Source organism: Sceloporus undulatus, chromosome 3 (genome assembly GCF_019175285.1).
Source record: "Sceloporus undulatus isolate JIND9_A2432 ecotype Alabama chromosome 3, SceUnd_v1.1, whole genome shotgun sequence".
In the NCBI taxonomy this organism is placed as follows: Eukaryota; Metazoa; Chordata; class Lepidosauria; order Squamata; family Phrynosomatidae; genus Sceloporus; species Sceloporus undulatus.
Window position 1 is genome coordinate 109441448 of NC_056524.1, and position 17001 is coordinate 109458448.

The window sequence follows — 17001 nt, forward strand, 5'->3', positions numbered from 1 at the left end:
CCCCTGATCTCACAGATGTTAGGATTCTCTTGAGTCTGTGGAGAAGGCAATCAACATATTCATTGCCCCAAATGCAAAGCAGCTGCAAGAAAATAAAACATACCTTCAGCAACAGTTATGGAATTAGAAAATGAAAAAATATTAAGAACATACTTAGGAAGAAGTAGTTGGGCTCCCTTATGGTTTTACTTGGAAGGAGGTCTTACTGTATTGCTTAGACAGAACTACAGGCTTTGTGTAACATACACAAAGCATCATATACCACTTACTGCAATGCTACATTAAACAGCATATATATTCAGCTATAAGTTGACCTCATGTATAAGTCAAGACCAGGTTTTGAGCCAAAATTATGGATTTTAATATGGCATTCCTTTGAGAGGTAGTGCCAAAAGCTGCCACCACCATCATTTTCCCATCCAGACATTCAAAATGTTCAGAAGCTGCTGCACTGTGACAAAGAGAGCAGAGGGGGTTGATGTTTCTTTTAGGTGCTCCTGGTATTGACTAAGCTCTCATCCGTCGCCACTCTACTCAGAGAAAGCGATGGTTCATTTTTTGATAAAGGTTCAAGTACAGTACTTACATGGACCCATGGGTAAGTCGACCCACTTTTTTGGGTTAATTTTTTTAGTAAAATATCTAGACTTATAAACGAGTATATACAGTATATATTTTAAGAGCAAATTAGAGAAAGTATGGCCTTGTGGATATTATTGGATTCCATTTTGCATCATCTCCAGCCTACATGGCCAATGCAGAGATTGGAGTTGCAATTCATCAGTGACAGGAAAGTCACAGATTTGCTACCACTGGTGTAACTTTTTTTTTAAAGGAGTAATGCATTTTAATCTATTATTTCCCCAGGGAGAATAGGGAGCACAGCTAGACTAAGTGGGAAAGGGTACCTCCACCCCCCATTTTGGGAAGAGGTGCAAGCCCCTGCTTAATCCACAACTCCCACTGATACTGAGCAGGCAAATTCTACCTGCCCAGTTTTCATGTATTTTAATTAATATGGAAGGCACTATGTCCACGATGCTGATGTAATTTTCCAGTATCAGAATCAAATGAGATGTGGTCTTGAAAATGAATAATTATAGCCAAGGGGTTGATCGCTGTGTTAGCCAAGAGAAAAATAAATCAAAAACCTGCATTAGGACTATACCTTCATCATGCCATTCTAAAGAACACAAATAGCAGGTGAGAACTCTCCAGAACTCTTCAACAGGTTATAAACAAACCAAACATGGGGGAATGAAAATACTGTAGTCTTGGACTTATTGAAAGCAGACTAAACTATTCTAGATTGTCCCTGAGATAGTTGGAATGAGAAAAAAAACTAACAATAGCTGATTTTCCATTTCAATTCTTTTTTTCTTAGAATTTTATTTGACTTTCAAACAATTTGTTTGTTTAATTTATGTTCCACCTTTTTCCTTCATGTGTTCCAAGGCGGTGAACCAGGATCCAACACACAGCAGGTGTTTGCAAATACACCCTTGGATACCAGGCTCTGGAGGCTGGTTTTGAGGCTAAAGGCTGCATCTCCACTGTAGAAATAATCAGGTTTGATATTATTTTAATTGCTAAGGCTGATTGGTATGGAATTTTGGGAAGTGTAGTTTGTGAGAGATTTATCCTTCTCTGTCAGAGAGCTCTGATGCCACAACAAACTACAAACCCCAGAATTCCACAACATTGATCCAGGGCAGTTAAAGTGCTGTCAAACTAGATTATTTCTACAGTGCAGATCCAGCCATAGATCTCTCCAGATAGCCCTCTTTTTGGCAAAAAAACAGGATAAGTTGTCTCTCCTTGAAGCCTTTGGGAGTTGCAATTCACCACTTTAAAAGGTTGCCAGACTCCCACCCTCACCCCGTGCTGCTTAACATCTAAAAATGCCCGCTTGTTAAAATGAGAACTGGACTTCTGCCACTTTCATATTCTAATTCTTCTTTCTGAAGTCCCTGGAGAATCCTGGAGGCGGGGAACTGCCCCCTGGAAACTCCCACCCTGAAATTGAAGAACAAATAGGAAACTTATAATAAACATATAACTCTACATTGGAGGAACATTTCAGAAATCAGTAAAGTGAGGTTTAAAGCTTCCCAATGCACACTGGCAATATAAAATATCAGGACATGTGACACGAAATAAGCACATTCCTCAAATGTGTACTTTTTCACAGGAAAGCCAATGTTAGAGTAATAGTTTGAATGTTGGGTCAAGAGCACAGGAGAGACTGCAGACACATATTTAGGAATCCCACTGAGTGACTTTGGGCATGTCACTGTCTCTCAGACATAGAAAAAAGGAAATAAATCATGCCATGAAAACTCTATCAAAAGTTTGCTGTAACTCAGAACTGACTTGAAGACTCATAACAAAATTTTCCAGAATAATAAGTGTTCATATCCTTCAATTGTCTGATTTGACAGGAACAGTCCTGTCATTCCATTTTTTCAGCTGCTTTTAAAATGTACTAGTTTCTTTCTACCACTTCCCCCCCCCCCTTTGTTCTTGACTAACCAGTATAGGTGCAAACTGAGCTCAAAATGTAGTTTGAGCTCAATTAACTCAGTAAGGAGAGGAAAGGAGGTACTAGGCAGATTCTTTCTTGTTAGACTTGGCTAAAAGTAAACTGCTGCAGCCTCTCCCGAGTAATGTGTTCTTCCTCATTAATAGCTTCTGCCATCTTGACCACATTCTGACATTGCTTGGCCAAATGTCTTGTATTTCATCTGTGAAATGTTGGGTATCGCCATAAGTTGCCATGAGAGTTCAGCTTCTGAAGATGACATCGTAGCATTTAAAGTTCTCTTCCTGTGGGAGACAGTCATCAAAGTGAGTCTTTTGTCAAACTGATTTTTTCCAGTTGGAAAAAAAAGACTTGCTTTGGCTACTGTTTTCCACAGGAGGAGAACAGGAGCACTACAACATCATGCAGTAAGACCACTATTCTCCAGCTCCATTTCAGCTTTCTTTTCTCATGCAATATAGGTCTGAGCAATTTTTGCATCCCATTTGCAACTTTTTCATTTTTTGAACCAGTCCATTTCCGGGCAAAATTCAAAGTGCTGGTTTTGACCTACACAGCTTGGGTCCAAACTATCTATAAGGCTGCATCTCTTTATATAAGCCAGCACATGCTTTAAGATCTGCAGAAGAGGGTTTTCTCTCAGTCTCACTGCCTTTGCAGGTGTAGCTGGTGCAGAGTGACCAAATGTTGTCATATTCCCGGACATGTCCAACATTTTGACTTTTTATCCAGAGGTCTGGGGAAAATCCCAGTGTCCTCCATGCAAGTGGCTCAGTCAACTGAAGCAAAGGATCCCTGCATTCCTCCCTCTTAAACTGCAGGAATCATAGAATTATAGAGTTGGAAGAGATCCCAAGGGCCATCCAGTCTAACCCTTTGTGAACTCACAATCAAAGCACCCTCAATAGATGGTGGCCTCTGTTTAAAAACCTCCAAGGAAGGAAGACTCCACCACCCCCTGAGGGAGTGTGTTCCACTGTCAAACAGCTCTTATTGTCAGAGAGTTCCTCCAAATGTTTAGGTGGAACCGCTTTTCTTGTACCTTGCACCCATTGTTCCAGATCCTGTTCTCTAGAGCAGCAGAAAACAAGTTTGCTCCATCCCCAATATGACATCTCTTCAAATACTTATATTGCGCTATCATATCGTCTATTAGAGGCTGTGCAGATTGTCCCTGAAGGAGCAGCCTGCAACCACCTCCATATTCCCCAAATCGGGGCTGCAGCAACTGCATGCCGTGCCCCTGATCTGGCCTTTCCAGGCTGCAAAAAGGAGCCACTTGCAGCTTTAAGGCGCTTTTTTTGCACTGCGTTATGTGAAGCGCTGTGATGCTGCACGCCGTGTGGTGTGGCGCATGCTGTCACGCCAGCCTGGGGGCAGAGCCAGGGCATGCATCATATGGACGCCACACCCCAACTCTGCCCCCAGGCTGGCTTTCTCTGCTGGTCTGCACAGCCTCTTAATCTTCTCTTTGCCCGGCTAAACATACCCAGCTCCCTAAATCTGTCCTCATAGAGCAGTGATGGTGAAGCTTTAAAAGACCGAGTGCCCAAACTGCAACCCAGACACCATTTATTTATTGCAAAGTGCCACGTCCCTCTGGCTTTCTAGCAAGAAACTCTGGCAAACTCTGTGCTGGGGTGATGACGTGTCTGCCCACAGAGAGGGCTCTGAGTGCCACCTCTGGCACGCGTGCCATAGGTTCGCCATCACTGTCATTTCAGAACCTTCACCATTTTGGTGGCCCTCCTCTGAACATACTCCAACTTATCAACATCCTTTTTGAACTGTGATGCCCAGAACTAGACACAGTATTCCAGGTGGGGCTCAACCAAAGAAGAACTGACTCCCCTCAATCTAGCACTATACTTCTGTTGATGCAGCCTAGAATTAAAGGTCAGCACTCCCTAGAAGATTCAGGCAGGGAAGATGTTCTCAGTATGGAGGCTGCTGCTGGAGCTAAATTAGCTTCAGGCATCCAGTAGACCTCTTCATCCTTTCAGTCGTCTTCCCTTTTCCCCACACCAAACAGTACAATATCCAGCAAATAGGTGCTGTCTTTATAGTCTCTCCTACTGGAAGGCAGTTTAAGTTAACAACATGTGTCTTGCTTGAGAGTTCTATGAGTATGTTGTAAGCCAGCAAGGCATTTTAACCAAGATATGTTCATCTGAAAAGTAAAATACAGTATATGTAATATAGCTGTAAATAAACCACATGAAATGGATTTTAATTTGGATCGTCCTCCATTTTTGGGTGCCTTGTCCTCCTTTGCGGTGAGGAGGACCTCTGGCCACCTTGGGTTGGTGAAGACTCACGAGAGAGCCTTCTCTGCAGCTGCTCCCAGGCGTTGGAAATCCCTGCCATGGGAGGCCTGGTTGGCTCCTTCCCTCTTCTCTTTCCGCCGACAGGAGAGGCATTTTTATTAGGCAGGTTTTTAAATTTTAATTATATAGCTGGATTTTTAAAAGAATCTTTTATGTTTACTATTTTTAAATTAAGCTTTAAGTGTTTTTAGCTATCTAGTCCAAAACACACTGCAGAAATAATACAGTTTGAGACTGCATCAACTGCCTTGGCTCAGTGTTAGGGAATCCTGGGGATTGTAGTTTATTGCGACACCAGAGCTCTCTGACAGAGGAGGATAAATGCCTCACAAAACTACAGTTCCCAGAATGCCATAGCATTGAGCGAGGGCTTAAACTATTTCTGCAGTGTGATTTGGACCTTAATCGTGTTTTTTTTATATTTCTTTTAAACGTTTTTAAATTAATGTTTTAACTGGATTAATGCTTTCTTAATTTATTGTAAGCCGCCTTGAACCTCATTTTAGGAAAAAGGCAGGCTACAAATAAAGTAAATAACATTTTGAGTGTATGCTGTGTTGATGTTTTGGGGAAGGGAGGGAATAATTGGGATGTTGGATATTGTACTCCATCAAATCTACTTTATACCATTCTAGTAAGATAGCGCCTGCACTGCATAAATAATCCAGTTTGAGGTCGCTTCAACTGCCATGGCTCATTGCTAGGGAATTCTGGGTATCGTAGTTTGGTGAAGCATTTCGCCTGCTCTGTTGGAGAGTCTGGTGCCACAACAAACTACAAATCCCAGAATTCCATAGCACTGACCCAAGGCTGTTGAAGCGGCGTCAAACGTCGTTATTTCTTCAGTGCAAATGAAGAAACTTCTAGACTCCTAGGTTTCCATTGCGAATGTGCCTTTTCGGTACACCTTCACTCAGCCGTGGCAGTTAAGGTGGCATCAAACTGGGTTAACTCTGCAGTGCGGATGTCCGTTATGTGGACTTCTTTGGCTGAGGTAGTATTTCATGTGTGTGGGCCAACATGATGCTTCCAAACATAACGAAACTATCAGGGCTGCCTCTCAATAGCAAGCACATTTCTATGCCGCTTATCAGTGCATTTAACCACTCCCTCAGCGGAAACAAAGCGGGAGGATGCAAGCCTGAGTCAGGCTTGAGCCCTTCTGCTGTGATTGAACTCGCAACCTTATGGCTCGCGAGAGAGTAGCTGCAGTGCAGGCATTTAACCACTGCGCCACCGGGGCTCCTCTGGTCTTCCCCTATGCTCTATTTTACTACTCGTTTCCGAATGCTCCCTTCGGCTATTTCCGTAGACACCTCGGTTGCCACGAAGCCGCTCGGCCGTTGGCCGCTAAGGGACGTCGCCACGCCCCTTTTTATTTTTTCATTCGAGTGTTTCCGGAAAGTGCCGCTAGAACGTCTTCGGACGCTCTCGGCGTGCAATGCGGCGCTTCGTGCATTTCCGTAGACGCCTCGGTTGCCACGAAGCCGCTCGGGACGTCGCCACGCCCCCTTTTCATTCCCCCCCCCACCTCGGGTGTTTCCGGAAAGGGCCGCTAGAACGTCTTCGGGCGCTCCCGGAGTGGGACTGCGGCGCTTCCCTTTTCCTCCAACGTCCGCCGCGCGGTGCATTGTGGGCGCCGTTGCGCGGTGCATTGTGGTCCGGGGGGGCAGTCCGTCCGCCATCTTGCGCGTGAGGCCTTGCCGTTGGTTGCGCGGATGCGGGAGCCGCGCTGAGGCGATGGGCCGCTCCCGGTCGCGGAGCTCGTCGCACTCCAAGCGGGTGAAGGGCTCCAAGCACAACAAGAAGAACCGGAGCCGCTCCCGGTCCCGCTCGCGGGAGAAAGAGCGGGCCAGGAAGCGCTCCAAGTCGCGGGAGAGCAAGCGGAGCCGGCGAAGGGAGTCCCGCTCGCGGTCGCGCTCCAACACCGCCCCGTCCTCCCGCCGGGAGCGCGAGAGGGAGCGCGAGAGGGAGCGGGAGCGCGCCTCCTCCCCGCCCGACCGCATCGACATCTTCGGCCGCACCGTCAGCAAGCGCAGCAGCCTGGACGAGAAGCAGAAGCGCGAGGAGGAGGAGAAGAAGGCCGAGTTCGAGCGGCAGAGGAAAATGTGAGAGGCGGGGCGGGGCTTGGAGGAGGCCTCTCCTTCCCTCTCTCCCTCCGAAGGGGTTAAAGAGGGGACAGGGAGGGAGGCTGAGAGAGTGTGACTACAGGGAGAGCAGGGGAATAGCCTCTCAGCGCAGAATGGAGGACGAGACCCAATCAAAGCCTTCCTGAAAGGAAAAGTCACTCCAAGTCGTGCTCCAAATTGGAGGACGTTTTGAAGTGCCTCCTGGATATCTGGTTGAAATGGAGGACAGGTCCTAGAAAAGGAGGGCTTCTGGACACCGAAGACAAGGCCAAGATGGAAGGCGTTACGCAGTGAAAGCTAAAAATATAAACGCATGTGTCATAGGCATGCTCCAAATGGAGGACATTTTTTAATTCCTCCTGGTCAGAAGGCTGGGATGGAGGACAGGCCCTAGAAAAGGAGGACCTCTGGTCCCCCTGAGCCAGGAGGAGGAGGAGGAGGGATGGGGAGCAGTGAAGCTTCGCTTGGAGCGATCCTTGGCAAAGAGACTTTTTGTTTGCTGGCAGGGCTCCAGTGTCACACATGCCCTGCATCCGGGTGGCCCTCCCAAATGTGCCCACCTCCCGCAGCCATCTTGACCCAGGGTCACCAGACCCAGGCCTCTTTTTCCAGAGCCTGCCCTACATTTCAACTTCCTGTCCAGGCCCTCCAGTTGGAGCAGGAGGAAGAAGCCTGGTGGGTAGCAGCACCTTCAGGAAGTAATACAGTATTTACAACAGAGCTGTAAATTAACCATATGAAACAAATTTCTGTTTACGCAAGTGCTTTTAGCTTTTATTTAGCAGTCCTCTATTTTCCTTGAATGTCCTACATTTTTCGCAGTGCCTTGTGCTCCTTTGCAGTCAGGCCCTTTGGTCACCCTGCCTTAACCTCATGGGAGGCCAGCCCCCTTTTGGTGGGGCTCCACCCAGCCTCCTCTGCTGGTAGAAGTCAAGTGCAGGCCTCATGTAGGCTTTGGAAACCAGAGCTGATTGGGAGGTATACAATGCTACTTTTGCCAAGAGCTTCAAGCCCAGTTTTCCCCATTCTTAGGACTCATTCTCATCATCTTCTCTCTGGTTCCTTGCTGGTAGAATCGTCTAACTAAAAGATTGTATGTACAGTGCTGTGTAAATTTACAGCACTTCATAAATAAAGGCTAATAATAATAATAATAATAATAATAATAATAATAATAATAATAGAATTCAAAATCTCCTCTGCCATAGTCACCCTGTGTGAAATTTGTTGCTGTGGTGGTGGTGTGCCTTCAAGTCGCTACCAACTTACAGCAACCCTACCGTGGGGTTTTCTTGAGAGGGGGTTTGCCAGTGCCATCTTCTGAGGCTGAGAGAGTGTGACATGCAGAGTGGCCTTACATAGACAAGCCAGGATTTGGAACCTGGTCTCCAGAGTCCTAGAACAACCATCAAACCACTGCTACATATGCTACTTGAAGCACTTACTTCTTCTTGGCGTGACAAGGCACTCAGAGACACAGCCATGTTAGTCTGGGAAATAAGTCTGCATTCTGTGCTGCTTAATATGCTTACACTGAAAGGTCACTGGGTATCTCATTTTAATGAGAAGTATAACATTTCATCCATGACTCACACTGAAATGTGGAATTTGAAGTTGATTGGGTTTGTCTGTTGCTTTATTGTTGTGTGCCTCCCAAGTCATTTCCAACCTATGGTGACTCCTAAGGAGGAGCGATTTCCTCAAAGCAACCCAGTGGGTTTCCATGCCAAGCGGAGAATCGAACCCTACTCTTGATATTGAGAAGAGTTGTAGCTAGTGATCGAGATTATGCATAGCACTTGAAGAGCAATACACTTCAGTATTGGACTAGAAGAGTTCCCATGTCCAGCCTCTGTCATGTCATATTTTTTTAAAAAAAGGTTTAATTTTCCTGAAAGCTTTAAAGATTACTATGAACCAAATTGGGCGCCATGCATCTTTAAACATGTAGTGATCCTTCTTGTCTTTATACTTGAATTTCTGACCATTGAAATGTATTTGGCTATGTCATTTCCACATTCTCTGAAGATGCCAGCCACAGATGCTGGCAAAACGTCAGGAAGAAACTCTTCTAGAACATGGCCACATAGCCCCAAAAACCCACAAAAAAACCTCATTTTCACAACTTTTTAAGTTCTGCTACAAGTATTGGAAGGCTATATTGGGAAGAGCTCACTATAACCTAAAGGCCAGAAATGCAAAGTCCTGTGCTTGGTGTAGTTCTGTAAATTCACATAATGTAGGAAACATACTGAACAAGTTTGAAATGCTCAGTTCTCATAAGGTAGACAGCGCTCCAATAGTGATCCTAGTCTGCACAGGAGATGCCAGAATAGGCCATAAGTATTGCAGTGCATGTGATGGCAGGAAGAATCTTTGCACCGCACTGTACCTTTTCCAAATGCTCCATGTGCACTTTAAATTAGTGGTGAGAGACTCTGCTGATAGTGTGAGAAACTCCTGTATAAACTTCTATATGAGGTGTTCTCTTCAAATTCTAACACTAAATTTGAATTTGGCACAATATCCAGCAGAAGTTCATCACATTTAACTATTAATTTTAATAGACAGGATTTAGGCTTATGCTTCTCTTCCAATAAAATCCATGGGAGCTAAGTGCAAAACTTTGGAATGGTGCCTAGTGTTTCTGGCCCTCATGGTTTCATGGAAAGAGGATAAAAATATGATGAAGCTGTTGCTTGACAAGATTTGGACAAGTAATTAACAAACATTTTTCTAGATTAGGATTTACGCTAGATTAAGGTAAATGTTCCGAATTCCTGCACCATCATACCAGTTTGAAATATCCATCTTATAGTAGCTGAACATATGCTAGATTCAGAGAAATGGCATGCAAATTACATTACACTGTTCAAATAGGCAAACATTGTGCCTCTGGCTTGTGATGTACTTTTTGCTGCTGTTGTTTAATCCACTGTAGCCAGAAGCTTTTTCAGCAAATCTGTATTTTTATCCACTTGCGTAGGCTTTCTTATGCATTGACCTTAATGAAAGGTTTGTGCTTTTACAATTGCTTGAAATTAGCTCTCTGTTGAATTGCTGTAAAACTGTTAGAACCTACAGTTTGAGAGGGTTCAATATTGTAATTCAAATACATCTAATTAATTTTAATGAAATTTATTAATAGTCTTTATTCTATAAGGTAATGAAGGCACAGTAAAACATTCATGAGGTTAGATTGTATGTTATGCAGAAACAGAACTTTATGTTTTCATAGCATTTTGTATTAATAACATTTCTGGGGGGAATTTACTCCCTTAAAGATTCATGCAGCTGAAGGCACCAACAATTGACATCAAATATAAAATTATTTCTGCTCTACATAACCTATATAGACAGGCATATTCACATGTTGATGTATAAATGTAATTAAGACATTTTTCATTTACTTGTTTCAAGAGACCAAAATCAGTGACCTAGTATTTCTGTGTTTTCAGCCGACAGCAAGAAATAGAAGAGAAGCTTATTGAAGAAGAGACAGCCAGAAGAGTGGAGGAGCTTGTAGCAAAGCGAGTGGAAGAAGAACTGGAGAAACGGAAAGATGAGATTGAGCGGGAAGTTCTCCGCAGGGTGGAGGAAGCTAAGCGCATCATGGAAAAACAGTTGCTCGAAGAACTCGAGCGACAGCGCCAAGCTGAACTAGCAGCACAAAAGGCCAGAGAGGTAACGCTCGGTCGTTTGGAAAGTAGAAACAGTCCATGGCAAAACTTTCAGTGTTGGGTTGTGCCTCCTGTTGCGTTCAGAAGGAGATGGAATACAGCAAATCTAATTCCTTTCTTGTATAAACTTGCATTGCTGCGAAACTTAATTTCTAACCTATTCAGAGGAACTCACTGATACCTAAAACAGTTACTCTTCTAAAACCTGTACAAGGATACTTGAATTTTAATGGAACTGACTTACATATTTGAGAACTGTTTGAAACTTTTGCCATGGCTGCAGGATATATCCACAGTCCTTTCTTACTGGGGGAATGGGTTAAACAATTTGTGACTATGTATCCTTCATTTGTTTTGTTTTACCTAGACTGTAAGAGGCTTTATGCCTTCAGTCAGGGGGAGAAATTAAAAGCAGGGTCCAGCACTGAGTTGTAGTAACTTTTAAAAAGAAACAGATTTTGTTGTTCTCCCTTTAAGGCAACCATGCATTCTTGCTGAAAACATAGTGGACTAATTCTGGGACTCTGATCCTGTTCACTTTCTTCACAAAAGGCTTATGCCAGATTCATGAGATCCATTTTTTTTTTTCAGTGACTACTAACAACTCCTTCTTTTTCTCTAGACTAGAGAGTTATAAAAGAGCAGGTTGTCCTTGTCTGAAGTTGAGCTAAACATGTGACTTCTTCTGTCAGCAGCTGGAGCAGACGCTGAAAATGTCTTTCTGTGAGACAGTAACTTGCTACTGGAGGTTTTAATGCTTGCCAGCACTAATCACTCCAGGATCTTAAAATTCTGAAGTTGCACTCCTTTTAAATTTAAAGAAAGTAGCCGTTAGACTATTCCGACAACCCACTCCTTTTTTTCACTTTGGGGATCTGACCGAGTCGGTTTAGTTGATTAATCGGAGAGAAGCTTCAGTAAGATCATTTTCCCCTTCAGAATTTTTGTTATGATACAGCATGCTTAAAATAAAAAGTAATTGCATGTGCTGTAAAAACATCAGATTAATTTTTGGCAAATTAAAATAATTTGGCTTAAACAACTACTCAATTATTGAAGATGATAATTCTTTTTTTAAAAAAAAAATCTTAGTGCATTGGATTTTGGCTGAAATGATGGCCTAATCTCCCCTCACCCTTCCTATAGAATTCATAATAAAACCGCAGCTGGTAAACATCATAGTGAATGATATCCTTAGGACTTTTACTACACAGCATAATCCTGAATTCCTGGAGTGAAGGGTGCCAACCTATAGCTGGTGACTAGACATAGCAAGAAGTATTTCCTACACATGTTGTTCCTATTAAACTATATTTTTGTGCAAACCTCTGGCTAATTATAACAACCTCCAAATAATAATTTGAGTATTCATCATGGTTACTGAAATTACTCTTGAATCATTTTGCTTATGGTTTGCATAACAACATTTCTTTAAACTTATAAAGGAAACTCAGTTTCAGATTCTATTTCTATATTAGATTTCCCCTGGACTCCTGAATTCCAGTTTAAATAATAGAAGGACAGTTTGATACTGTCTTTAAGCTTGTCACGCTATAGGGTGTTCAGTCCATTTGCCCACGAAGGAAGGCCATAGTTCCACGGAATATGGATTACCATTTGTACTTTTTGCTAACAGTAAATGTATTTTTTTCTTATTAATTGTTTGCTTAGGAATGTTTTGCATATTTTTGTTCCTTCTTACCGTAAACATCTGCATTCCTCAGCTCAGCCTTCCTTGTATGTTGTTTCTTTATAAATGGTTGAGCTGCTGATGCAGGCATTGCCAAGCTAACAGTACAAATCATTTTAAAGAGGAAGCTGGCGCGTATGGCAGCCGAGGAGCACACTCTGCAGGACACTGGACAAGACAGTAAATATTCAACTTTTAATGCTGATTAAAGGAGTATAGGTAAAGAATACGTAGGTATACTTGATTGGTGAGACAAACTATTCACTTTATTTATATTTTATATATTACTCTTTTAATTTGGTAAATACTATCCAGTTTTTGTAGTTGTCCTTGTTGATTTGTGTGATATTAAAATAATAATAATAACTGGCTAGGAGTCTCTGATTAGGGAGGGTTTAGTTGGTTGCTGTTTGGACTGGGAGGGATGATTTAAATTTAGAGCTAGAGACCAATTTTAGTGGCTGCACAGTTTGCTGTTTGAAAGACAAAGATGGTGGCTATAAAGCTGCCCCTTTAAGTCAGTTCACAGAAGGAATTCCTAGGAAGACTAGTGCAGATGGGTGAGTAAGTATTTTACTTTTCTAACATCTTACCCTGTCCTCCCCTTTAGGAGGAAGAGCGTGCAAAGCGTGAGGAGCTAGAACGAATCCTAGAAGAGAATAATCGAAAAATTGCAGAAGCACAAGCTAAATTGGTAAGTAGAAGAAATATTTGAGATCCAGTGTGGTGTAGCAGTTTAAGTGTTGGAATGTGTCTTTGAAAATCCGGGTACAATTCTTCACTTTGCCACGGAAACCAACCGGGTGACCTTGGGTGAGTCACACACTTTGCCCTAGAAAACCCCATGATAGGGTCACCATAATTTGGAAACTACTTGAAGGCATACAGCAGCAACAAAAATACCATATATGTGTGTTGACTATGTGTTGACTACTCATTTATATGTTGAGGGCAGGTTTTGTGGTCAAAATTAAGGATTTTGATAGGACCTGTGGATAAGTCAAGGGTAAAACTAGAGGCATGTAACAAAAGGATGTAAAGGACAAAGCAAAAGGAAACGATGCCAAAGAACTTAGAAAATTCCAGCAGGTATCTGTTTATACCTACCCTAAAGATATATGTTAAAGTACAGTACAGTCAGCCCTCCATATCCATGGATTCAACCACCCATGGCTTGAAAATTCTCAAGAAAATGTGAATTTCAAAAAGCAACCCTTGATTTTTCATTTTCTGCAAGGGACACCATTTTATTACTTCATTGTATATAATAGGACTTGAGCATCCATGGATTTTAATATCTACAGGGGATCTTAGAATCATACCTTAGCGGACATCAAGGGCCCACAGTATTTAAACTGACCCATGGATATGTTGATCTAGGGTTTTTTTTGGGGGGGGTCAATGTTTTTGACTAAAATTTCCAGACTTATACATGAGTATATACAGTATTTACTTGGTGAAAAAATTACAGGATACAACCTGTCATGGTGCTGAGCATTCTTTAGCCAATTGTAACCAACATATTTAAGAGCATCTTACTATCCTGAATTTGTGGGTTGTTGGGGTGGAGGTCATAAGTGGCCACAGTAGCTCTGTATGGGCAGTGGAACAGATCAAGCAGCACTCCTGTTCCACGTACAAAACTAATATCACATTTGAAGATGAAGAGTCTGATTTCTGTTTTTTAAAACACAAATTGAACCTTCTACAATACTGTGGGTGAACATACTGATCTTAAAAAAATAAGCTTTTAACTCAGTGCCCAAAATGCCAATCTAAACTGAGTGATTAGATTTTGATTTATTCAGAAGAAAATGTAAACTATGGTTAAATAAACAACGAGACTACTACATGTGAAATACAGTTACCTTCTGCCACATTTCAAACCATACTGGCTGAGCAGTGGCTTGTGACTCCTCACTCACGAACATAAACCACTCTTTGCTGCACCCCCCTGAAATTCCATCTCACACCCCTTGTGTGTGCAGGGACCCTAGGTTGGGAACCCCTGATTAGGTCTTGTTCAATATTGAACTAGTTTCTAAGATCTTAGCTATTTGTATTTCAGATTCTAGTAAATACTGATTCTCTGTATAATTTCTGAGGGAAGACACTGCTTAATTAACTTCTCAGTCACTTTGCTGATTTTGTCATGTGTATTCTATTGCTATGAACATTAGCTTTTTAGAACAACTAATGCCTTGGATTTGTAATTGGAAGAACTTGAAACTTACTTATTTGTTTCCTTAGAACAAAATTGGAAAGTGTGCAAAATCACTTCCAGCCATCCAGAATGGCAACTGTGACAGCATAGTAGCTCAACAAGAGATTGAATGGTTTAGTCTTGAGCTCTGGGTTTTAGGATTTCATAGCATGGATTTAATCTCCAGTTATAAAAGTAATCTCATCCATACTTTTTTTAGCTACTGATAAATAATTTAGTGGTGTATCATATGGATTTCTTAACAAATATGTATTACAATATCGTATCATTGAGTATTGATATTGGAACAACAAAATATATGTGGTGTTTTATGGAAATACATTATCTAAATTCTACTACTTTCATATTATAGGCTGAAGAACAATTGAAAATTGTTGAAGAGCAAAGAAAAATCCATGAGGAAAGGATGAAACTAGAACAAGAAAGACAACGTCAGCAAAAGGAAGAGCAAAAAATGATCCTAGGCAAGGGAAAATCTAGGCCCAAACTATCATTCTCATTAAAGAGTCAGGATTAAATTTCACCTCTGAACTCTCATGGAAAATGAAACAAACTCTGTATAGTAGCTTCATGTTGAAGTGTTTTTTTTATTTTCTTTTGTGATTTTCTTTCTTTTTGGACATCTGAAAAGTTAGCTTGTTCTAATAGGGGCTGTGCTCTGCATCTCTTATTTTAACTTCAGTTGAGTTAAATCCTTATCAGATCATTGACTTCCTAAATAATCTATTCTCATCTGTTTTGGTTTTCTGATAAAGTGGCTTGATGTAGATCAGGTCACTTTATAAATTATGTATGGTCTGATAAGGTTTTTACTGACCCTCTGATCTCAGAGTTATACTCTGATGTTAACTATTAATGCTGGTTTTGCTGAATTTTTAAAATTTTGGCAAAAGTTTTGGTAAATTCCCACAGTGTACTGGATCTTCAGTGGTTTGTTATATCGGTGTCTAATGATACTATCCCACTATTGTGCTTGATGTTCCTGATACAGGTAAGGAAAAAGTTGGTCAGTGTTTCTGAAGATGTGTAAAGGGAGTTCAGTATTGTCTCTGCTAGAATTGTTTTTATTCCACTGATAAAACTCAACCAGCATTCCCAATTGTGTAAATAAATCAATTTGCCGAATAAAGTGAAGTCTTAAATTCATATGTTTAAGTAATTTTTTTTTAGTGCATGTATGTTTATGTTATGAACAGAAACTTATTTTCTACCATTTGAATGCATACTTGTATGAAGGTCACCAGTATTATTTTCATACTTTGAATGCCGGGCTGTCACAAACATTTGCAGCTCTTACAGTTGTGTTGCTAAGTGGCTGTTGTTGGCTCAGTGATGGTTTCAAGTTGATGGAGCCTTTATTTCATCTCCAGTCTTTTGTTTCTTTTTCTATTTTGCTTATTTTTTGGTTGGGAACTAAAGAATTAGTTTCAGGTTTGCCCAGACGTATTGGTGACTCATGTTATGCCTGTGACTTGGGACTGCCCTTAATTTTAAAAGCAGTTTTCTGGCATTCTCTACTTTGAGAACAACTCTAAATTCCCTTGAGTTTTTAATTTCATAGTTCTTCACTCTTCACCTTTTTTTTCTTTCCCTCCCCCTCAGAAACCCATAGATAATTACTCTGTGATCCTGAAAATCCTCTCTGCCATAGTCACTGTATGTCGTATTAGACCAGTACAATTGAAATATGCTATTTGAAGCACTTACTTCTTCTTCTTGGCATGACAAGAATTCAAAGACATAGCCGTTTTAGTCTGGAAAATCAGTATGCAAAGGGAACTTGTAGCACCTTTAAAATTAACTGAAAGAAAGACACTTGCAGCATGAGCTTTCATAGACTTTTCAGACTTTTAGTTAGTCCCAAAGGTGCTACAAGATCCTTTTGCATATTGGCATGACAAGTCTTACAGTTCAGTCTTTACAATAATTTTGTAATGAGAGCAGTTTTGGGCAATACTGTAATGGTGAACATAAATGAAGGTTACACTGAAAATAAGTGTTACATGCTAGTAGTTTCAGACATAGACCTTTTGGATCATGCTTGGTTTGCCAATCCAGTTTAACAGTTAACCCATCTAACACAATTGTTTGTATGGAGTTTTGCTCAGCTGTCATGTACTTTTTCTGCTAGATCTGCAGCATTCATAGTTTATTTTTAATGTCTTATTTCAGTATTTGAAGGGAAATGGTTCAGATAATGATGGTACCCTTCTGGTTTTGCAAATATGTAATATATGTTGTGTCAGGTTTCCAGTATGTGGCTCAGATCAGCTGGCAGCTTCCTGTTTTGCTTGCCCAGAATACAGGATGAAAAGATAATGATGAAATACACCATTGAACAGTCAGTATCTTTGAGAATGTTTGTAATAAATTAATACTGCTGTAAGCATTGTGCTGTTCTTACTTCCA

At 41.4% G+C, this 17001-nt stretch overlaps 1 protein-coding gene across 3 annotated transcripts; it reads left to right on the forward strand.

Annotated features, from left to right (window-relative positions):
* The first annotated feature begins 6489 nt into the window (after positions 1-6489).
* On the forward strand, positions 6490-15738 carry ARGLU1 (arginine and glutamate rich 1). Of its 3 annotated transcripts, XR_006102932.1 has the most exons (5): positions 6495-6977; positions 10457-10682; positions 12491-12548; positions 12979-13062; positions 14945-15007. XR_006102932.1 is itself a non-coding variant. In XM_042458170.1 (4 exons), exons 1-4 carry the CDS (start codon positions 6610-6612, stop codon positions 15107-15109), a joined length of 843 nt encoding a protein of 280 aa, XP_042314104.1. In that variant the 5' UTR covers positions 6518-6609; the 3' UTR covers positions 15110-15738. The 3 variants fall into 3 exon arrangements, 1 of the variants encoding a protein (XP_042314104.1); XR_006102931.1 differs by having other exon boundaries at positions 6490-6977; positions 12491-13062; XM_042458170.1 differs by lacking the exon at positions 12491-12548 and having other exon boundaries at positions 6518-6977; positions 14945-15738.
* Positions 15739-17001: the final 1263 nt, after the last annotated feature.

Excerpts from the sequence above, each read along its gene's own strand:
- ARGLU1 (XM_042458170.1), top strand. The coding sequence starts at position 6,610 with ATGGGCCGCTCCCGGTCGCGGAGCTCGTCGCACTCCAAGCGGGTGAAG. Across the intron at positions 6,978-10,456 it reads TTCGAGCGGCAGAGGAAAAT|CCGACAGCAAGAAATAGAAG; the intron begins GTGAGAGGCGGG and ends CTGTGTTTTCAG. Across the intron at positions 13,063-14,944 it reads CAGAAGCACAAGCTAAATTG|GCTGAAGAACAATTGAAAAT; the intron begins GTAAGTAGAAGA and ends TTCATATTATAG.